This window comes from Myotis davidii, unplaced genomic scaffold (genome assembly GCF_000327345.1).
Source record: "Myotis davidii unplaced genomic scaffold, ASM32734v1 scaffold1703, whole genome shotgun sequence".
Taxonomy (NCBI): domain Eukaryota; kingdom Metazoa; phylum Chordata; class Mammalia; order Chiroptera; family Vespertilionidae; genus Myotis; species Myotis davidii.
Genome location: NW_006293780.1, coordinates 511,690 through 535,194, shown reverse-complemented (window position 1 = coordinate 535,194; position 23,505 = coordinate 511,690). Strand labels below are relative to the sequence as shown.

Below are 23,505 nucleotides of genomic sequence, written 5' to 3'. Positions count from 1 at the left end.
CCTAGTACCTGTCTTACCAAACTTTTGCTGTTATATAGCTAAAGAAACAGTAGCAGGTCAAAGCTATGTGTTTCCAAAACCAGATTTGGAGTGAGAAGACCATGGTGACGGAAGAGACTTAGCCTTAGAGTTTAATGGAAAATAAAGTGTTCTCCTCACTTCCTGGATGTTATTTCCCAAATGATTGAGCCTTTTCTTGAAAGGCTTGTTTTTCCTGATGAGAAATGAGAAGCAGATAGGTCCCTCCTGTCACTACGTTATGGTAAAAGCAGACAGTATTTGTTGTTTCCTGGTCCTCCAGAGAATTCCCATGTCAATGGTAAAGTATGGTGAACACTTGAAGTGTCACACAAATTAAAAATAACTGTTATTACCATATATTGTACCACATAATATATGTTAATACTAGATATTATACATCAGTACGAAATCCTACTGATGAACCTAAAATGCTACATAATTCTGATTTTCTTTAAGACCGTAAGTGCTTCTCCTATTCTTAATGTTGGCACTACAGTTTCTTCTTTTAAGCCTACTCTCTATTTACTGTCAGACACATAACTTTTATCACCATATAAATCTCTTGATAAGACGTTCTACTGAGGAACGCAGGCAGAAGCCATGCAACCCTGATTTTCTTTCACTCAGGCCTGTGATCGGATCTGCTATAGACACCCAGGGACCTGAGCCCAGACTCTTCTGGCAGAGCACTAGAAAATGTAATGTCCTTCGAAACATTCAGGGCCATCAAAATCTAAATCCCAATCAGTTCAGCAGTCCTACCTAGAAATTCTTTCAAAGTAGAGGATATTTTAAAGCTTACCTTAACAAGGTCTGAGAAAAGTATTTCAGGGTGTTTGCAATATCTGTTCCTGAAGGTACTGGGTAAATGTTGTGGAGAACCCGGTTATGATATTCCTGTAAGTACCGGATCTTGGAAGCAACTAGATAGAAACAAAACAAAACAAAAACAAAAAACAAAAAAAGAAAAAGAAGAGGAATCATCTTGTACTGTGTATTAGCTATACAGTTATTAATTTTAATAATCAGATACAGGAATTTAATCAGCATTTTTTAAAAAATATATAAATTTTTGCTGGAATTCCATGGCCGAAACAATTACAAAAAGACCTTTAATTTCTTAAAATTGTTATCAGAACACAAAATTATTTTTTAGTTATCTGGTTTAATAACTTTTTCACAAATTAGCCAATACCTTTTTTTATCACTAAGAAAGACAGTACTCCAAATTATTTTATAATCACTCCCAACTTAGCTTACTTTTAGCAAAATAATAATAGGCATATATCTCTGCCACCAGAGAATTATATTTAATATTACCTAACTGAAACTAAAGGAGAAAACTCAAAGGTCTTTCGGCAATACTGTACAAATCCTAAAATAGAGGGCGTCCATTGCACAATGGCATCAGTTGAAACCAGACCTTTAACTCAGGAAGTGTTCATAAAAGCGTGCTTAGCAAATGTGTAACTGCAACAATATTTAGAATAGATTAACTTAGTATTAAATAAGAATACAATGCCTGGGTGGTAATAAAAAAATGAATGTCACATTTTTCTTCCAAGACATTTCAGAAATTAGGAGGCTTCCTAAGCTTTCTGAACTTGGCTGCCCAGATCTCCTCGACATTCAGGAGGAACTCAAGAGGCTCATTGACCCTCCTAGACCTACCTGGAGTCACCAGCATTGTCCACATTCCTGACCTGACCTTTGACCTGGCTGCAGTGCATGGCCCAGTTTTAGTCATTCCTCTTTGCAAATCCCAAGGGGTCATGATGGTCAACGTCTCTCAGGTCGCCTCCTCCACAGAGCTCTCAACACTGTCCATTTGTCCTTTCAATCTTTAAGGCTACCAAGGGAGCCTTTTAGGTGGAACGGCTCACTGTCAGCAGTTAACAGAAGACAAATCAAGTCCCGGAGAAGCAAGACCATGCTGCTCCCAACAGCCCATGGAAATAGGCTCCTGGACATGTTCTAACTGAAATTCTGGCTTAAGTAACTTCTTCAAAGAACGTCAAAATGCTTTTGATAGGCATGGGACATAGAATCCCAGGATGATGAAATATCAGAACTAGAAGGGCCTTAAAGACCTTTTTCAAAACCATTTCATTTGAAGGATGGGAAATGAGGCACATGAGGTCGTCAGCCGCAGAGCTAGGCTAGAACTTATAAACCCTGGTGCCCTTTCCACTATGGCATACTCTAGAATACCATTGTGAAATGAAGTCAAAAGGCAGGGAGTGGGTGTTCACTGCATGACATCAAAGCAATGTTCAGCTCTTATTGTTCCCTGATTCTAAATCTCACATATACTACTTATCAAATTTCTCTTTTCTCTCTCCTACACATTTCCACAATATGGCTAGTATTTTCCAACATAAATAAGCCTCGATTGCAGATAAGACCTTGAGTGTGTATATAGCACATCACCTCTGAAGAAAGCAACAAGGTTATATCCATTGTCGTAATTAATCCAGTAAGTATCTGGTTGTAAAAATAACTTTTTCCCTGAGATAAGGGAAAAATAAGTGACACTTTAAAAATGTTTCAATTACAGCCTGGCTGGAGTAGCTCAGTGATTGAGCGTCAACCTATGAACCAGGTCATGGCTGGATTCCCTATTAGGGCATATGCCTGGGTTGCAGGCTCAATCCCCCAGTAGGGAGCGTGCAGGAGGCAGCCAATCAATGATTCTCTCTCATCATTGATATTTCTATCTCTCTCTCCCTTTCCTATCTGAAATCAATACAAAAATATATTTTTTAAATAAAATGTTTCAATTACATAATCTACAAAAATCCATTTTCTTCTCAGCATTTTTGATCTGCTGTTCATCATCTTTTATAAAATCACATTAAAGGGAACCCCCATGTTAATACATAGTTTCAAGCCCCAAATATTTGAGATATGTACCAGGCCAGGATATGTTTTCTGCTCACCCAACATCACAGTAACATTCTGTTACTGTGACTTTTCTCAACATTTAATATTTAGCAGGTTTCTGTTCAGTATTTCAGAAAAAGGTTAATCATTCCACCACCTCATAGTGCAAGTTGTGGACAATAAGCTCAAATGAGGAGGAAAGCCATAGATCCCCCCACTCAATGCTTGCTCATAATTCAGGAGCTACAAAACTGTCCATATACAACAATAGCAAGCATTCAGAAATGTTTTTTAAAAAATGAATGTTCATTTTTATAGTTATTTTTTGTCAAAATTCAGCAATGTCTCCTTTCAGTGGATGCCCAAACATGCAAGGGAAAGCAGAAACAAGTCACTCCCTTCTTCAAGATCTTTTAATATTTTACAAACAACACATTGTATTGTTTTTGTTTACTTACCTGCTTATTTTTCCATACCAGGTTGTAAATTTCTTGAAGGCAGAAACTATATCTTATCCATATCTTATCCCACGCCTAACACATTGCCTGGCACTTAGTAGGCACTCGATGTATTTGTGGGATAAATGAACAAATAAATTATTACTTTAATAATAACATTTATAACCTGGGGGCTTTTTTGCACATATACATATCTGTTTCCCACACTAGATTGTTGACTCCTTTTCTTCCTAGTGCCAGACATCTAGTGCGTGCTCAATAAATAATTGATGAGTGAAGATAGAAAGAAAGGGGGAAGAGAAAGAAGAACAAAGATACTGGTGAGTAATCATGAAAGACAATATATAGAACCAGTTGGGAAAATGTTCAAGCTAATTTTTGCACTGGTGAATGCAACAAATTCGTAGATTTATTTAACTTTCATGTTTGCAACTATTTGAGGACAGCCAGAAAGGTCCCTGACATATAGTAATCTGTAATTGTGATGAGGATGTGACTAAAACTCACTCACATTTCAGATTTGCACAGAAGAGAGGGTCCTTTGGCTGGCCACCATGCCCGTGTGAGCACCCAGCAGCCTCATCACAGCACTCAGTTCTTATTTTTACTCTAACCTTATACCTGAGTATTACTGCAGAAAACCAGATAACTGGGTTGGATGGATATACACAAATTATCTCCGGCCTCAACTGACCTTTAGGCAATCACTGTTTCATCCCTCTCCACGCTCTTCAAAACTTCTCCCACAACCACTCTTTTCCTTACGTTTTAAGAAAACAGACGGCATCTGTTACGGACTGAATGCCACCCCACCCCAAAATGTATATATTGAAGTCCTAATCTCAAAACATGGCTGTACTGGAGATAGGTAAGGCCTTTGAAGAGGTGATTAAGTTAAAAGGAGGCCCTTAGAGCAGGCTCTAATCTTGTCTGACCAGTAACCTTGTAAGAAGAGGAGATTTGGACACAGGAGAGATGTCAGGGATGCGTGGGAACAGAGGAAGGCCATGTGAGGACACAGAGAGAAGGCGTCTTGGCCATCTGCAAGCCAAGGAGACAGGCCTCAGGAGAAGCCAAACCTGCCAACACCTTGATCTTGGACTTCTGGCCTCCAGGACAGTGAGAAAATTAATTCCTGTTATTTATGTCACCAGGTCCATGGTACTTTGTTATGACAGCTCTAGCAAACTGACTAATACACCATCAGAGAAGAAATCTAAGAGACTCTAAGTGAGAGCTCTGAAATGAAATAGTTCTGGATTAAGACTTTGGCCCTGTCTCCACTTAACCCCAGTTTCCTCATCTGTATCCGAGGATAATCATACCAACATCACGGGGTTGTTGTGAATAATAAATCACTTACTGTGCCAATCACCTAGCATAGTACCTACGATATCAAAAGCCTACCTGCATTGCCTTCATTCCTTTTCCTATCAAACACCCATCCCACGCCAGTAACCTCCATCCGATAGTTGTCTCTCCTAGACATTTAAATAAGCATTCAAATAATGTTTGTGAAAGCGAAACAAAAAGCCTCTTGTTTAACTCTACATTTCCCTCTAGCTATTGGTCTCTCCATTCAGAGCCAAGATTATAAGCATTACATATACTCTCTCATCTCTCCAACACTTCCAGTTCTTTCATCCGCTCACATCAGCCTGGCTTCCACCACCACCACTGCACTGAATCTGCTTCTTCCACCATCCTCTAGAGCTGCCATGTTACCAAATCCAATCGGCACTTTCCAGTCATCATTTTACTGGACCTTCGACCCACTCCATACAGTCCATCCCTCCCTCTTTGAAACTTTCTCCCGTCGGCATCCCTGACACCACATTCTCATCTTCCTCCCACCTCCCTCGTGTATCCCTCCCAATGTGCTCTGCCATCTCCCCCATTACTTGATGTTTAAACACTGGAATTCCTCATGGTTCAGCCCTAGACTGCATTTGTCTCCAGTTAATCCCCTCCGTCCACAAGGCTTTCATATGTGTGCCAAATACTCTTAAATGTGTATTTCCATCCCAGATGTGTAGCAGCTCTTCTGAGTAACAGACCTCATCTATTCAGTTTATCCACTGGAAATCTTGTAGATATCATAAAATAAATATGTCCTACACTGAACTTTTATCTCTTCCCTCACTCCCCCGCACCCCCCCCCAAAAAAAGAACATACTCCACCATCTATATAATCCAGCAAGTTACTTCAACAAAGTATTCTGAAAAACATCCTTGACACACCTGTTCCTTCTCCCTCACTCCCTTAATCCAACCTGTCACTAAGTCCGGTCAATACTACCAATAAAAGATACCTACAAACTGTCTTCTATTCGTTATCTTCACCGTCATTGCTGAGCACCATCATCTCCTGGTAGATTCTAAAAAGCTCCAAATCTTCTTGGTTCTCTCTGCCTCTCTCCAGTTCTTGCTTCTCAGAGCAGCCAAACAGATCTTTTTTTTTTTTAATCAATTTCAGAGAGGAAGGGAGAGGGAGATAGAAACATCAATGATGAGAGAGAATCATTGATCAGCTGCCTCCTACATGTCCCCTACTGGTGACAGAGCCCACAACCGGGCATCTACCCTGACCAGGGATGGAACCTGGGACCTCCTGGTTCATAAGGTGAACGCTCAAGCACTAGCAATGCCAGTCGGGCCAAACAAATCTTTTGGAAATACATATTCATGCAAATCTTTCAGTGGCTGCCCATTGCCCTCAATAAAATCCAAAATACTTAACATATATCAGGTTCCTGCCTACCTTCCAACCTCATGTCATAACACAAGAGTCAGAAACGCTGGCTCTTGTCCCAGTTTTGAACACACAAAACTGTTTTCTATCTGAAAACCTTTTGACGTGGTTATCCCTCTTCATACAATGCTTTTCCCTTCACATTTGTCTGGTTAACTCCTACTCATGCTTCAAGGCGGACTTAAACTGTCACTTCCCCACAGAGGTCTTTGCTGAATTCCCTGTCTAAATTGATTCCCTAACCTCCATCCGATGTTTCTGTATTATAATATCCTATTCTAATGTTTTTCACAGTGGTTAGCATAATTTTTAATTATATACTTCTTTGGGTGATTGGTGACTATCTCTCCCAAATGGACACTAGACTCCAAGAACTATGCCTCTTATTCACCATTACATCTGCCCAGTGACTAGTGGGTGCTGACTATGCTGGGTCCTAGTGAGGATGAAAGAAAAGGAGGGAGGAGGAGAGTGATTTTGGCAGTGGTTAAACTTTGTTTCTTCATGAAAATAGCCAGGAAAGCCAACTGTTAAAGCTGTGATAAAAATGAAGAAAACAGACCTAGCTGGTTTGGCTCAGTGGATAGAGCGTCAGCCTGTGGACTAAGGGTCCCAGGTTCGATTCCAGTCAAGGGCACATGCCTGGGTTGCGGGCTCGATCCCCAGTAGGGGGCAAGCAGGAGGCAGCCGATCAATGGTTCTCTCTCATCATTGATGTTTCTATCTTTCTATCCCTCTCCCTTCCTCTCTGAAATCAATAAAAATATTTTTTTAAATAAATAAAATGAAGAAAACACACAAGGGGGGAATCTGAGAAAGGGATGATTTGTATCCAGGTGTACACGAATCTAACACGCTGCTACTTCACTACTCAGTCTGTCTCCCCTGTGTCACCAAAGCACAGCTACATGTTGAGAGAAAAAGGCATAAAAGCAAAATTCAGTCATTCAATTTAGACATATATAAAAATACTTTAACAAAATTGGTATCATATAATACATAAGTTTTAAATATTTCTTTCAATCTTAAGCATTTTCCTATGTCACTAAATATTGTAATAGCAACACACTCCTAATTTTTAATATTTAATTATTTATGCTCATTACCATAAAAGTAAAAAATTCAGGTAAGCACAATGAAGAAAATTAAATCACCAAAAGGCCCACTCTTCAGAGACAACCACAGTTAACATTTTGGTGTATTATCCTTCTAGAAAATTGTCTCTGTTTATATATATATAAACATTTACAAAATGGGATTTTACTGTGTATAGTTTTAGAATCTGCTTTTCTCGCTTTCTACATCAGAAATACATTTTTACATCCTCATTATAATGGTTTTATAATTTCCTTTATGTAAGTGAAATCATAATTTATTTCATCAATCACCTACTTATGAAATTTGGGGTTATTTTTCATTATTCTATTCAACATTGCAAAGATCCTTTTAAATAATACACACATCTTTAGTTGTCTCCTTAGAATAAATTTCTTATTGTGGAATTGCCAAGTCAAACAGGAAATATTCATCTTAAAGCTTTTGATAAGAATTGAGACATTTCCCTTCAGAAAGACAGTACCTCTTTACATACTAGTAATACATTTGAATAATAATGTTTATTGAATGCCCACTATTTATCAGGTTCTCAGTATATATTACTTTTAATCTTCATAATAATTTTTCAAAGTATTTATTGTCATTTCCATTTGAAGTTAAGTAAACCAAAACTCAAAAAGAGTAAGTGACTTGCCCACAGACACAAAGCTAGTAAGTGGCAGAACTTATAGTCTGGCTATAGGACAAGCTTTTCCACCAAGCTATACTGTCCTTTCATCATTGTTATTAGCTTAATAACATTTAATTGTATGATACAGCATGAAATATTAACACTTCCCTTATTCTATTATTTGACATTTAGACGTTTTCAATATTTCATTAAGTAACACTGTAGTGAACAGATGTACAATTACACTAAATCTGGGTTTTTTTAAATATATTTTTATTGAATTTAGACAGAAAGGGAGAGAGAGGGAGAGATAGAAACATCAATGATGAGAGAGAATCATTGATCAGCTGCCTCCTGCACACCCCACACTGGGGATGGAGCCCACAACCTGGACATATGCTCTGACTGGGAATTGAACTGTGACCTCCTGGTTCATAGGTTGACACTCAACCACTGATCCACGCTGGCTGGACTATTTATTTCTTTAGAAAACACAAAATGAAACTTGTTTACCCCCCTAGTCCCATCATACTTTTTTCTTTGAAAAATCAATTTCATTTAATCCTTTAAAGCCCATCTTAAGAATCACACCATTCATGAGGCCTTCTATTGATTCCCGACATCATCACTAGCTTTCTGACTACTCATTATCTGCCTCAAAACTTTGTCACTGCATTACATAAGTGTATCACTGTTCTGTTAGTTATGGTTCTAAATTAGTTTCATGTTTGCAAATCTAGTATCCCTAACAACACTTTAACATCTTTGAGGACAGAACTATCTTACATAATATTTGTAACTCCCTTAGAACATGTCACAGTGCTAGGTACATAACAGATGGTCAACCTTCACACAGTGGTTGAAATGAATTGAAAATTTAAATGTCAGCTATCCTATAACCTACCAATGTTCTCAAAATAAATTCTTTAAAAGTCTAATAGTATTTATACAAATATCAGGATAAAATTTGTTTGAAATAAAAATAATGCAGAACTATTTTTCATGACTTATTTTGTTCTCATCTCTCATTTCAATAGAACTCCAAATAACCATTTTGTTTGATATATATTCCAAAGATTTGTACAGTTTCTTCATTATCATTTTCAGTATTTACTCATTTTCTTTTCTTCAAATAGGCCACTCACTTTACTTTTCACAACTTGGGCCCTAAACATGCTGGGTACATGTCCTGGAGTTATCACAATGTCCTGCAGAGAACTCTGGGACGCAGTGTGAGTTCCCACCTACAGCCATGTGTCACCTCAAGCAAATCATTTCATATCTCTGAGCTTCTGGGGTACTTGTTTGTTTGTTTGTTTTGTTCTCATTTTTGCCAAATGAGAAATGAAAATAATACTTCCCCCACCTTCTTTGCAAACATTGGTTACTAATATAGATTTGAAGCATATTTCCTAATTCCACCTTATTTTTTATTGGCACCTTCTTTCACTACATAAAGCTCATGGCTTATGGATTTGCTCTCATTGCCCCTCTTTAAACTATTCATCTTCTCTTCAGTCTAACCTTTCACTGAGAAATGATAGGCATAAATAAAGAGTAATTTATAAATTTGGATTGCTATAACTATTCATCACAATGGTCAAAGTAAAAATTATGCATGGTACCTTTTTCATTTCTTCTCTTGATTAGAGTATCAATACAGAATTAGACATCCTTCTTAATCGCCCTGCATATCTGTCTTAATTCACTATATTATGTCTATCAAAGTGATACTTATGCCCAATAGACTCTATTTCTTGGTCCAATTGGTTCTATCTAGAAATCATCTCTAAAAATCATTCCCTTCTGGTATCACAACTAAAATTTGCTCTCCCACAAGAACATAGACAATATGGGCCTGTAGTGTCTTTATTTTCATTTCTGCCCCCATGTTCCAGCTTCTCCAAACCTTACACCATTCATTCATTCATTTCATTATACATCTGTAATTTTCTGCTGTCACTACAAGAGTCTCCTCAATTCTCCTTCTTACCCCAGCCCCCAAAACTGGAGCTTTTTACACACAAAAAGAAATATTCCATTTTACAGATGGAGAAATGGAGGAACCAAGAGTTCAAAGTATATAGCAAATGAGCCAGGTATCATTTGAATTCAAGCTCTTCTACTTACTAACTATGAGAACTCAGGTAATGAACTTCTCTGAGCCTCAATTTCCTAACCTATAAAATGGGGATTTTAAAATATTACATGTATAAACTACTTAGCACAATGACTGGCACATAGTATATAATAAATTGCTACAATAATTAGCATTATGTGTCAGATCCTTCTCTTTCCCCTTTTCCAGTCCAATATCTGTCCCTTAAAATAGAATAACCTGTGGAGTAAGAAAAACACAACAAAGACCTTTCATCAACAAAATCAAGCATAACTCTTACACACACACACACACACACACACACACACACACACACAATCTACTAGTGCATTTGGAACTGAAATCCAGTTCTAGATTCAGAGAGCTGTCTTTTTTGAAGACTAAAAAAGTAAACATAGCTAATAATAAAGATATTCAGAAAAGAAGATGAAGGGAGAACAATGCCACAACACATTGTTTGGGAGTTCTAGTGAGGAACCAGAGTTCTTTGCAAATCCTTAATCAAAGACTAATTCTCCTCCTTTGAGGATAGTCATCCTCTTTAACGAAAAGCAAAACCACATAAAAGATACAAATGAAGGGTGATGGAAAAGGATACACATATTTAAAGAGCCAAAACAGACAAATCTCCCCTAGAATGCAAAAAAATGTCAGATATCATAAATTTCATTGCTAACCCTTTCAATTACTCAATACTTACATTTATATTATATATTTTAGAAGGTTTTAGTTCCAAGTGGCAAACTTTACCTGTCACTTTCAATAGACAGGAGAGGTCAGCAAAGAACATTCCCGTTCTTTGGCAAGTGACTCCATCATCATCATCGTCATCATCAATTACATTTGGATAGCCTTTACATTTTCCAAAGCACTTCCACATACATTATTCAATTACATTTTTGAGCAGTTAACTTGCAAAAAATATTATGTCAGGAGTTTATGAAATGTTACACATTAAGCAAAAGTTAAGCAACAGAGGTGAAGGGAAAGATAATAGTGATGTTATTCATTTACCAGATACTGATTGACTCCTCACTAAATGGTCTAGACACTTTGAGATATGAATAAGTCAACAATAAAAATACATAATCCTCATCCTCTGGGCCAAAATAATAGTAATAATTCATAATTCTTAATATTTATGTTGTGCCAATAAACATAAAAACAATAATTGTATTTTTGTTATTAATCCCATATTATCAATGATAAAACCAAGGCTTAGAGCGGTAAAGTAACTTGCCCAAAGTCACATAGGAAGTAAGTAATAGAGCCATTTTCTGACATGTCACCTATAAAGAAAAACAATTAAACTAGCTGTAACCCACCATACATTTTTTAGCACATTAAAAAACACATAGAGCCCTGGCCAGTTTGGCTCAGTTGGTTGGAATGTCGCCCCGTGCACCAAAAGGTGGTGTGTTTGATTCCCAATCAGGGCACATACCCAGTTTTCAGGTTTGATCCCCATGTGCAGGAAGCAATTGATAAATGGTTCTCTCTCACATCAATGTTTCTCTCTCTCTCTCTCTCTCTCTCTCCCTCCCTCCCTCCCTTCCTCTCTCTAAAAATCAATACAAATAAAATTAAATAAAAACAAAAAAACACACATAGTTACCTAGTATCATCCAATGCTTTCACGCATGAATTAGTGATACCTAACTACTTGCCAACTGGAAAGTCTTAACATGGAAACATTTCATTTGCCAGACATGAAGCACTTACAATAAAGAAAAGGGGGAAACAACTTCTCTGCCAGAAGAGAAGACTGCTGTTTTGATCTCTGTTGCATTATTGGTCAGCGAGCTTGTGCTGGAAACTGAAAAGTCAGATCCATTTCATGGCATGATGGAGAAAATGATAAAGTGGTGAATTTTCTCCAAGTCGAGTTTGTTGGATATTAGTAATAATTTGAAGTGGACTAGGGAGCTCTATTTTATTTTGAGGCAATCAGGTTAGGTTATATAAGCTTGTTTTTAAAGTATACTGGGCAGCTTCCTCAGATCAAGATTCTGAAATTGAAGAGTCTAAGAGGCCAAATTCCTTGTACCTACCATCCCATCCATTGAGTGACTCACAAGTTTGTACTTTCTTCCCGATGTGACAAGAAGGAAGTATTTGAAATGGCAAGGACAGGCGGCGGGGGGGCGGCGGGGAGAGGAATTTTTTCATCTCTCATTGCTAAACTGTACTGAGCTCTCTATAATCATAGATTTTTGAGGAAGTAAGGAGATATTTGGTGGAAATTAAATAATTTCAGAAATATACAGAAGCTGAAGACTCTGAATCATTCTTTAAGTTTCCATACCGAAATGCAATACACAAGACATATTTGAATTATCAACCATCTGTCCAACAAATGTGGCTCCATTTCAAAAGAAAATGATTGCACCGAAAATAAATTATATTCCCTAAGAAGATGCAAATATTCCTAAATAAGAAGATAAATTAGAAACAGCACTGTCCTGAAATTTAAATGTCTGGCTATGTGGACAAACTCTGGGAAATATTTGGGACCTTATTTCCCTGCTGAAGTACATTGTCTTCCATGATAGTGCTAAAGTCCAAGTTGAGATTCATGATCAACCTGGAGTTAAATTTTAGACGTGTTGTGACTCAGAATATACTACACAATTCCCAAGAATAATTTAATCCATCATACATTTCTCTAACTTGATCAAACTAAACAACAATTAAATATAAAATTATAACTCTTTAGAGACACTCTTTAAAACTCCTAAAACTATAACATTCTTTAGTATTGACAATGTACCAGGAACTATTCTAAACATTTTACCCTAGTAACCCTTGTAAGCCTCACAACAATCCTATACAGTAGGTGCTGTTTTATTCCCCTCCCCTTCTTTTCCTATAAATGAAAAAAGTGAGGAAACCATTAACAATTTCAAAAATTCATGCAAAATACATATAAATTGTTCTTTTACTCATTCAGCAAATATTTATTAAGGGTCAACTATGTGCCCAGTACTGGGGTATAACAGTGCATGAGACAGCTATAGCCCCTGATCTCATGATGTTTATGATAAAGTGCCAAAGATGAACAAAATAGACCAAAAAAAATGTTTTAAAGGTCTATAAAGAACCATGCATGGAGCTGAAATAGAGAATAAAGGATCTAGGGAATCTCTTCTTTACATATGGTGGTTTGAGAAGGTCTCTCAGAAAATATAATATTTAAGTTAAGGCATAATGAGAAGATGCTAGACATGAAAAAATGGGAGAAAGTTCCTGGGTTAAGACCACAAAGTGAGCACAGTCATCTAAATCATACACACCCGAGCCCGGCTGGAGTGGCACAGTGGTTGAGCGTTGACCTATGAACCAGGAGGTCACGGTTTAATTCCCAGTCAGGACACATGCCGGGGTTGTGGGTTTGATCTCCAGTGGGGGACATGCAGGAGGCAGCTGATCAATGTCTCTCTCTCTTCATTGATGTTTCTATCTCACTCTCATTCTCCCTTCCTCTCTGAAATCAATAAAAATATATATTTTTTAAAAGTCACTTAAATCATACACCACCAAACTACAGTGAAAGGATTGTTTAAAGAGAAGAAGAAAGAAACAATAGGCAAGAAGACACAGCCAACATAATTTCGAAGCCGAAAAGCCAAAAGACAAGTAGCAATTGACTTGGTAGACCAGAGAGAGTTGAATCCCAGGCCAACAGCAAGGAAAGCTGAGAATAAACAGTGTGCATCACAGAATTCTCAAAAAGCATTGAATTAATTGGCAGCACCAGATAGCTCTGAATTAAAGGTGTGGGGCAGGAATGGGAGTTTTAAAAATAGAAGGAGGAGCCGAAACCGGTTTGGCTCAGTGGATAGAGCATCATCCTGTGGACTGGAGGGTCCCAGGTTCGATTCTGGTTAAGGGCTCATGCCTGGGTTGCAGGCTCTCAATAAAAATATTTTTTTAAATAATAATAAAAATAGAAGGAGGGATTGGCCAAAAGTGTTTAAGGAGCAAAATAATCGCTAAATGATCTCCACTACTTCACATCCCTGAAAGAGCTCCTCTCCCAACTCAGTGGATCTGAAGTCTATTGTCTAAAGAGAATAGACACCAGAGAGACTCTGGAATGAAAGAAATCAAAAACATCTGACGACCAGTGAACCTACCTAAACCAATGGGATTTAGTGGGCATGTGGAGTTCGGATACTGAACACAGAGCTGAGCCAGCCTCTGCCCACCCCACCCTACCCTAGCAGACAGACCCTTTCCCCGCAGGCTGGAGACTGGAATCCTCTTTCTCTCTCCTTCCTTCTGTGAACCTAACCAGTCAAAGACGAAAGACCCGAAGACAGTGTAAAAAAAAAAAAAAAAAAAGCTCCCTGATCCCGGTGTGCTCTGCAGACTAGGCCAGGCCTTACTGCTGGGCAGGAAGATGGTGGCACCTGGTGTGGAGCCACAGATCTTGGTACAATACTTGGTGTCCCGAAAGAATCTAGGGCACAAGCACCGTTCTCCTGGCCAGTGGGCGCACCGGTGGCGCAGGCTTGTCACGCAACCACTGCGACCTTGCACATTCACCTTGACCACCCACACACTGTTGCTTAGCTCCGGAAGCAGGGGCGCATGAGCAAGGTGGTCCTTGAGGCCCCAGATGAGATACCCCCCACGCCCCTCCCATGCCCCCGCAAAGGAGCTGGCTGAGACACTGCAAAAGGAGCAGCCAGAGAATGTCACCACTTGCACTGCACACCGTCCCTACCCCAAGGGAGAAATGCATCCGTATTTGAAGAAGTTCCGATTGTTCAAGTGACTGATGTTATGAATTGCTTTGATATATTTGAGTATCAGCTGGATCCAGAAACTGCATGCCATCCAACCCTCAGCATCATGTACTTCTTTCAGTGGCAACTTCCTCTTCCCTTTAAATTATGACAGTTTCTTGAGAGTCAAAGACATGTTCACATTAAAGTTGTCATTAGAAAAAAAGAAGCAGAAGAAAAGTGCAGCTGCTGCAGCCACTACGGGAGGCATCTGTGACAAGATGGAGCTCACTGTCCTGGACCATTATTCTCAGCCAGTGACTGGGCCCCAAATACATCAGGAATGTCATCATCTAGTTCAACCCAGGACCACACAAGTACTTCACCCTGGTACTTGCACCCCACTTGGCCACTACAAGAAGCTAACTGAATACTACAAGAATGGAGAGCTATCCTTCAAATAAGTGAAGACCTTCAACATGGATGAGGATGTGGGTCTTCCTCAGGACCACCCAGAGTTGCCACTCCTTGATGTGGGACAACTTCGTCAAGTACACTGACATCTACCCAGAAAACACCCACATGCTGGATGGGAATGCAGCTGACCTGCAGGCTGAGAGGGACGCCTTTGAAGAGAAGATCAAGGCTGCAGGAGGGACTGAGCTGTTTGTTGGAGGCATCGGCCCTGACAGATACATTGTTTTCAATGAGCCGGGTTCCAGGCTGGTGTCCAGGGCCCATGTGAAGACGCTAGCCATGGACATCATCCTGGACAAAGCTAGATTCTTCTATGGAGATCTCACCAAGGTGCCCACCATAGCCCTGATGGAGGCAAAGCTAGATTCTTCTATGGAGATCTCACCAAGGTGCCCATCATAGCCCTGATGGAGGGCATGCACTCACATAGATGCTACGGAGGTGACCATGATCCTCAGCACAGGTGCTCACAGGGCATTTGCTCTGTACAAAGCCATAGAGGAGGGAGTGAACCATAGGTGCACCATGTCTGCCTTCCCACAGCATCTCTGCACCGTGTTTGTGTATGATGAGGATGCCACCCTGGAGCTTAAAGGGAAGACTGGTCAAGTATTTCAAAGGTTTAATTCTTGTTCATAACAAGTTGGTGGACCCCTTGTACAGTATCAACGGGAAAAAAACCAGAAACGGCAGTCTTCTAAGAAACCACACTGTGACTAGCCTGTGCTACTCCTAGTGTCAAGTACCTCATTGGGACAGGCAGGCTTTCTGGAAATTGTCTTTTTAGAAGGATAGAATTGTAGTTTTTTTTAAAAAAAAAAAAAAGGGAGGGGGGATTCTATTTCTTTAATTCTGTATGATTACCCCAGATAAATAGGTGAACTTACTGTTCTCAGCTGTGGAGCGTGGAGCCTTGTCGTGGAATTTAGCTACAGGAGAAATGACTTCTTTGTAACTTACTCTTAATCAGGAAGAAAAAAAATCACTCCATAAATTTGGTGTCTGCTCCACACAGATTAAGGGTTTTTAGATTTCTGTTCTGCCTGTGACAATGTTCACATGTGCAAACACACTCCTGTCAGGAATTTCTATCCTTATGTGCGGATTCTCAGTTGGGGGGAATAGGGGTTTGCTGTACCGGACAAAACCTCTTTAGAGGGGCTTGAGACCCCCTGAGCAAACCTGCCCCTTATTTGAGAATCACTGTTCCAGACTAAGGAACAAACTCTCAATGTCTGAAATCAGCAAAACGAGGCAGCGTCTCCGTGGTCAATAACAAGTGCCACGGAAAGAAAACTGCCTTTTCTCTCCTCTTCTCTCCTCTCCTCTTCTCTTCTCTTCTCTTCTCTTCTCTTCTCTTCTCTTCTCTTCTCTTCTCTCTCTCTCTCTCTCTCTCTCTCTCTCTCTCTCTTTCACTCTCCCTCCAACCCTCCCTCCTTCTCCTCATTATTTCACTCTGGTTTCCTTTTATCTTTCAGTTTAGTTGGTTCACTAGTATATATGATCCCCCTCTCCCTCTCCCTCTCCCAGTTGACCTTTCCATAAACTCTGAGGAATCCTGGGGGGAGGGCTTGGGAGCCTAGGCTTAAAGAGAAGGCTTTGCTGATAAACTCAGAACCTCAGGGGGCCGAGCAACATGAAACTCCTCTCCCTCAGGGACCCTCCAGCACTGGGAGGAAGGCAGAAGCCCTCTTTTCCACCAGGGTCCTGTGCTTTTGTTCCAAGGCCTCACTGGGACTCCCTCTTTTTACATACTCATTAACAAGTAAAGGCCCACAGTAAAGGCAAGCAGCTCAATTATGAGTTGTCACAATACATAAGGTGAGTGCTAAGACAACATACAAATGCTTCTAAAGTTGCCTTTCCCCACCTAAAATACTCTGCCCTTCTACTCCTCTCAGGTTTATGTGGCGTGCTCTGATGTTTCCAGAACATCAGGAAATAGAACTCTTTTGTCCCTTTATTCTTCACAAGGTGAGTCTATTCTCCACCTTCCTTGTACTCTTCTAAGCCTCCTCCTTCCTGTCTTTGTGCCTGTTTCAAGCTACTGCTGCCTCTATTTCTGGGGAAGATCTTTCAGAGCCAAGCTCTGCCTCTAAAGTACTGTTTTGCCCTAACCAGTTTGGCTCAGTGGCTAGAGCATCGGCCTGCGGACTCAAGGGTCCCAGGTTCGATTCCGGTCAAGGGCATGTACCTTGGTTGCGGGCACATCCCCAGTAGGGAGTGTGCAGGAGGCAGCTGACCAATGTTTCTCTTGTTTCTCTCTCATCAGTGTTTCTCTCTATCCCTCTCCCGTCCTCTCTGTAAAAAATCAATAAAATATATTTTTTTAAAGTGCTGTGTTTGGTACCAGCATATTGTCTTTAGCTTTTATACATGATTGTGCTGCTATTCTGTTTTAAGCTAATAGATCAATGGGCTTGTTTACAATATAATATTTTCTATTAAATTCAATAGTGTAAAAAAATGCAGAAAACAAACAAATAAAGGAATCCTTGAAAATTAAAAATATGATCCTAGGGCCTGACCAGTGTGGCTCAGCAGTTGAGCATCAACCAATGAACCAGGAGGTCATGGTTCAATTCCCAGTCAGGGCACATGCTTGGGTTGTGGGCTAGATCCCCAGTGGGGGGCATACAAGACAGCCAATCTATGATTCTCTCTCATCATTGATGTTTCTATCTCTTTCTCCTGCTCCCTTCCTCTCTGAAAGCAATAGAAATATATTTTTAATATATAAACATATGATCCTAGAAATAAATAATCAATAGAAGGGTTAGAAGATACAGTTAAGAAAATTCCCCACCCCCCAAAGTATAGCAAAAACAAACAAAAGACAAAATAAGAGAGAAATGATCAATCCAGAAGGTCCAATATCAGAATAAAAGCAGTTCCAGAAAAAGGCAATAGAGGACCCAAAAGAGCTAAAATCATTAACAAAACTGTTAAGAAAATTTTAGAATACAAGTAGATTTAAAAAGTCTACCATAAGGAATAAAAGTTGACACATAACAAGGCACATCATTGTAAAATGTCAGAAACTCATGACTTTGAACTTCTCAAAGCAACCCTGGAGCAAGAGAGCAAGGAAGCAATGCCTTAAAAAAACGGGAAAAAATTACTCTCAAAGTAGAAGTCCTTATTTAGGCGAGCTGTATATAAAAATTAAAGACATGCTTAGACTTTCATGGTTTCAAAAACTTTATTTCCCATGCATCCTTTCTCCTAGGAAAGACCCAGCTGTGCATCAGGCATAGGAGGCAATCAGTCAAGATCACAGCGCCATGGTCCAAGAGAGACTATTGAAAGCTGTCGTCACCAAGGGCCCCACATCCAATATGCTGGGTTTTTAACCCGACACAGAATGCCTAGGTGAGTGTGCCCCCATCCTTATTTGTCCGTAAGCCAAAGAAGTTCCTACTCTCCTTCACAGTCTCCTGCAACACCTAAGGATGCTCATTTTACCCCCCAAAGAATTCTTCTTTGACCTACTTCTAAGACCTGGGGGTAGGTCATGTTAAGCTTAAGCAGAAAATACAGAGTAACGCATCCTCAACCATATTTTTGCCACAGGAACAGTACTTGGTTCACACTTCCACATCCACCAAAAGCCCCAACTATGGTGAACCCTGCTTTTCTTGGACTCAGTCCTGGCCTTGATCAATGACAACCCCAGAAGGGGCTCTCAAGGATACTGAATTCAAACTGTGTCTCAGAGACTCCATTTAGCTCATCTTCATGATATGAAGAGAGAATAAATTACGTATACAGTTTCAAAAATAATACTAAATGCACACTCAGGTACCCACCACCAGATAAAAAGACATTTACTGTATCTTATCTGTATCTAGCTCTGCTTTCATCCCCCTCACTCATCATAAAGGTAAATATTCTTTCTGTTTAAGCATTCTTTTACTTTTCTTTAGAGTTTCATCCCCTCAGCATGTATATAAACCAGTAGTGAATATAAACAATGTAGTATTTAATTTCAAAAACTGAAGAGCTCCCAGCCAGTGTTTCTCAGTAGTTAAGCATTGACCTATAACCCAGTAGGTCACAGTTCGATTCCTGGTCAGGGCACATGCCCAAGTTGCAGGCTTGGTCCCCAGTAGGGGGCGTGCAGAAGACAGCAGATCAATGATTCTCTCTCCTTGTTAATGTTTTTATATCTCCTTCCCTCTCCTTTCCTCTCTCTGAAGTCAATAAATTTAAAAAAGAACTGAAGAGCAAGCCCAAACTCAGTGGTGTAAGGAAAACACAATATTGCCATTGATTTCAAGGTTCCCCTATTTACAAATTTTGGTCATCTCCTCTTAGTGGCAACAGAAAAAAGGAAAGGACTAAAGGGGCTGCCATGACTTCATCTTAATACAGACACAAAGAGTGGGTGAATAGTCACAAGCCTGGTTCTAAAGGCTGCAACCATTTATTCAACAAATTAATCTTAACCACCAGAGACAGGGTTTTTTAAAGAGTCTAGTAAATATACTAAAACAGGAGGGATCTGGGAAGAGGGCAACGGCAGCAGCAAAGTGTATTTTTTAAAATATATTTTTATTGATTCCAGAGAGGAAAGGAGAAGGAGGACAAGAAAGAAACATCAATGATGGGAGAGAATCCTTGTTTGGCTGCCTCCTGCAGGCCCCACACTGGGGATCGAGCCTGCAACCCGGTACGCACCCTGAACGGGAACGGAGTCATGACCTCCTGGTTCACAGGTTGACACTCAACCACTGAGCCACACCAGCCGGGCAGCAGCATAGTTTTTAAATCAACCCAAGCCCCTCAACTAAAAACAGACAGAACAATGAGGATGGCAACCCGAAGAAAATATCTACAACAAAATTAGGTGACAAAGTAGCACTGTGTACCAATTATCAGAGGATGGGACAAACTTGTGACAGCTACACATCCATGTGCTATCAGCATCCATGCAGGAAGACACAAAAGGAAGGCCTTTGGGCCTGATGGTCCTCTGGACAGGAGAATTCTCAATTCATCCACAGGTACTCACAGGGAACATCGGGTGACCCAACCTGAAACAGAAGTCAAAGCAGGGAGGGGCTTCTTCAGGTGCTAAGATCTGTAATGAGGGAGCAGGGGCTCAACTCTAAACTCTAACAAACCAGGATACAGCCCCATGCTCAGAAGTAACTGCTGTGAGTAGAATCCTCACTGAACAGTGTAAGGACATTAGATGCAGAGGAGAAAGTCCAAGTAAAAGACAACCAAAGAAAACAGGTCTCAGAAAGAACAAGAGCATATTTTTATCACTTTGTAAAACAAGAAAATAGAAGCCCTAAAGTTATCCTGACCTAACACTCCCTCGTAAAATTAAAGAGAACTTATTTTGCTTTAAAAAATGAGCAACAGAAAATCCCATACGGATTTATCTTAAGAGAAAGAAAATAAGAAGCAGAAACATGTGCACTAAACAGACAAAAACTGTAACCTCAGATTTCAAAAAAGCTATAAGAAAATGATTGAAACTGTTATTAAGCACACTGAATTAGGTGACTAGAGAAGAGAGAATCTGAAAAGGAAAGTGAAAGGACTCTGGAGATAATTACAAATAAAATATTTTTAAAAAAATATTTTTAAAATGAAGACAACCAGTAGAAACAGGAATAAATAGAAACATGGATAGTGCTTAAGTAAAATAACATGGAAAGGAGGAATTCTTAAAAATTCAAAAGAAATAAAGAGGCTTCTTGTTATGATAAACTAAATCTCTACCAACAACCCCTCCTCCTGTCACGGAAAATAACTAGAAAGCTTGGAGACGAGGGCAAAGCAGCAGCCTGAGAGCACAGGGGAATGGACAGAAGCAGACAGGGCTCAGCTGCCCAGGAGGGGAGCAGGCTCATGGCCCTTCACCTGGGGCTAAGTGCAGTCCCAGCAGCATGCACAGCGGTGAGGACACACAGAAAGAGCCACACCTTTCTGACCTGGGGAACCAGGAAAGGAAAGCTGGCAAACATGAATGTTAAAGCAAGTAGGGGAATCCCACACAGGAAAGGGGACCTGCGGACTCTGAGTACCTACCTCCCTGACGGATCCCTAGAACCACACAGATACAAAACAGACTCCAGGCAACCCAGCTAAAGGCAAAAGATCTGAACGGAGTAAGAAGTTGCTGCATAAGCAAGAGTTTACAGTGCAAGCCCAGACAAGAAAATGACCTAGTAAAATAAAGGAAACACTATTCATCAGTGGGAAATAATAGAATCCAAAGTCTCTACAACTTAACCTTTATAATGTCCAGGATACAATCCAAAATTATCCAAGATACAAAGAACCAGGAAAATGAAACACGTTCTCAGAAGAAAAGAAAATCAGTCTAGTTCCATCGTGAAGTAAAACAGATGTTAGAACTAACAGAAAGGTATATACAACTAGTATACCTATCCTCAGTGAAGTAAAACAAAATAGGCTTTCAATGCATGAGACTCATAAGAGAAATAAGAAGTCCCAACAGAAAAATAAAAATTATTTTTAAAAAAGAACAGGATGAAAATTCTAGAACTAAAAATATATAAATTTCTGAATTAAAAAAATTCACTGGATGGACTTAGTCAAATGGACACGACAGAGGAAAGATGACATGAACTTGAAAATAGATCAATAGAGGTATTCAAGGTTGAAGAACACACATACGCAAAAAAAAGATTGGGGAAGAAAATGAACAGAGCCTCAGAGACCTGTTACATAACATCAAACAGTAAAATTAAGGACGTGTAAATAGAATACCGAAAGGAGAGGACAAAAAGAATGGAGCAGAAAAAAATATGTGAAGAAATAATAGCCAATAATATCCAAAATTTGACTTTTTTAAAATAGAGATTTTCACACACAAAATAAGCAAAGCAAACACGACAAAATAAACATCTAGCAACCTATGCCGAAAGAAGCCAGAGAGAAACACTATATCTTGAAAGCATCAAGAGAAAAATATATACAGTAGGTCCTCAGGTTACATGGGAGATCCGTTCCTACGACATGACTTAATGCAATTTTCGCCGTAAGTCGGAACCCACCTACATAAGCACCTACGTCACTCACATGGAGCACATACACAGCAGTAATGAAGTGAAACAGTAAATAAAATTTAAAAGAAAGATAACAATTCCTGACCTTTACTTGTGGTAAATAAATAATAAAAAACATAAACCACATATGTACATACGTCGAAATGCCGGAACTTTTTTTTTAATAAATAAACTAGAGGCCCAGTGCACGGATTCATGCACCAGTGGGGTCACTCAGCCTGGCCTGCAGGGATCAGGCTGAAACAAGCTCTCCGACATCCCTCGAGGGGTCTCGGATTGCGAGAGGGCGGTTCTTGGGTGAAACACCCTGGAATAGGACTCATCACCCAAGAACCGCAGCTGCTAAGTCACAGTAGCTCAGCAGCTCCTGTGCTGAGCATCTGCCCCCTGGTGATCAGTGCATATCATAGCTATCAGTTGGCCAGTTGGACAGCCGCTTGGGCTTTTATATATATAGATGGGAGATGGAGACATAACCACAAAACGATGTACGTCGAGTCCCACGTAACCCAAAGACTGTCTGTATATTACATACATATTATGGACGAAGTACAATTTGATGGCTGAATTCCCCTCTGAAACCATTAAGGCCAGATAGAAAGTACTGAAAAGAGAAAAAAAGCTGTCAAAGCAAAATTATATATTTAGAAAAAATACCCTTCAAGAATAAAAGCAAGCCCTAACCGGTTTGGCTCAGTGGATAGAGCATCAGCCTGTGGACTAAGGGTCCCAGGTTCAATTCCGGTCAAGGGCATGTACCTTGGTTGCAGGCACATCCCTAGTAGGTGGTGGGCAGAAGCCAGCTGATCAATGTTTCTCTCTCATCGATGTTTCTAACTCTCTATCCCTCACCCTTCCTCTCTGTAAAAAATCAATAAAATATATTTTTTTAAAAAGAATAAAGGCATTTTCAGATGAAGAAATTTGGTTATAAGCAGAGCTGCACTGTAAAAAAAGATTTTAAAAAGTTTTGGGGCTAAAGAAAAATGATACCAGATGGAAACATAGCTCCTCAGAAAACAATGAAGAGAACAAACAGAGGAGAACCAAGATGGCAGCATAGGTTAATGCCGGAGTTTGCTGCCTCGAACAACCACTTCAAAAATACAACTAAAAGACGGAACGGACATCATCCAGAACCACAGGAAAGCTGGCTGAGTGGAAGTTCTACAAGTAGAAGGAAAGAGAAACGCATTCCGAGACTCAGAGGAGGCCCAGTGCTGAAGTCAAATACTAAGGTGCGGAGGTGCGCGGAGCCGGCTGGCGGCTGGGGGGATGGTTGGCTTTTCC

The 23,505-nt window shown here is 39.8% G+C and overlaps 2 protein-coding genes across 2 annotated transcripts in view; one reads left to right on the top strand and one right to left on the bottom strand.

The window, feature by feature from the left end:
* UNC79 (unc-79 homolog (C. elegans)) overlaps positions 1-23,505 on the bottom strand; it is a 218,862-nt gene that overhangs the window by 178,220 nt on the left and 17,137 nt on the right. Inside the window, exon 2 of the mRNA XM_015566456.1 lies at positions 824-944. Within this exon, the coding sequence (XP_015421942.1) occupies positions 824-944 (121 nt within the window). The remainder of the gene's footprint in view (positions 1-823; positions 945-23,505) is intronic.
* Positions 15,144-15,835, top strand: LOC102769417 (glucosamine-6-phosphate isomerase 1-like). Its single transcript, XM_015566452.1, has 2 exons — positions 15,144-15,521; positions 15,579-15,835. Exons 1-2 carry the CDS (start codon positions 15,173-15,175, stop codon positions 15,803-15,805), a joined length of 576 nt encoding a protein of 191 aa, XP_015421938.1. The 5' UTR covers positions 15,144-15,172; the 3' UTR covers positions 15,806-15,835.

Excerpts from the sequence above, each read along its gene's own strand:
- LOC102769417 (XM_015566452.1), top strand. The coding sequence starts at position 15,173 with ATGAGGATGTGGGTCTTCCTCAGGACCACCCAGAGTTGCCACTCCTTG. Across the intron at positions 15,522-15,578 it reads CACCATAGCCCTGATGGAGG|GGGCATGCACTCACATAGAT; the intron begins CAAAGCTAGATT and ends AGCCCTGATGGA.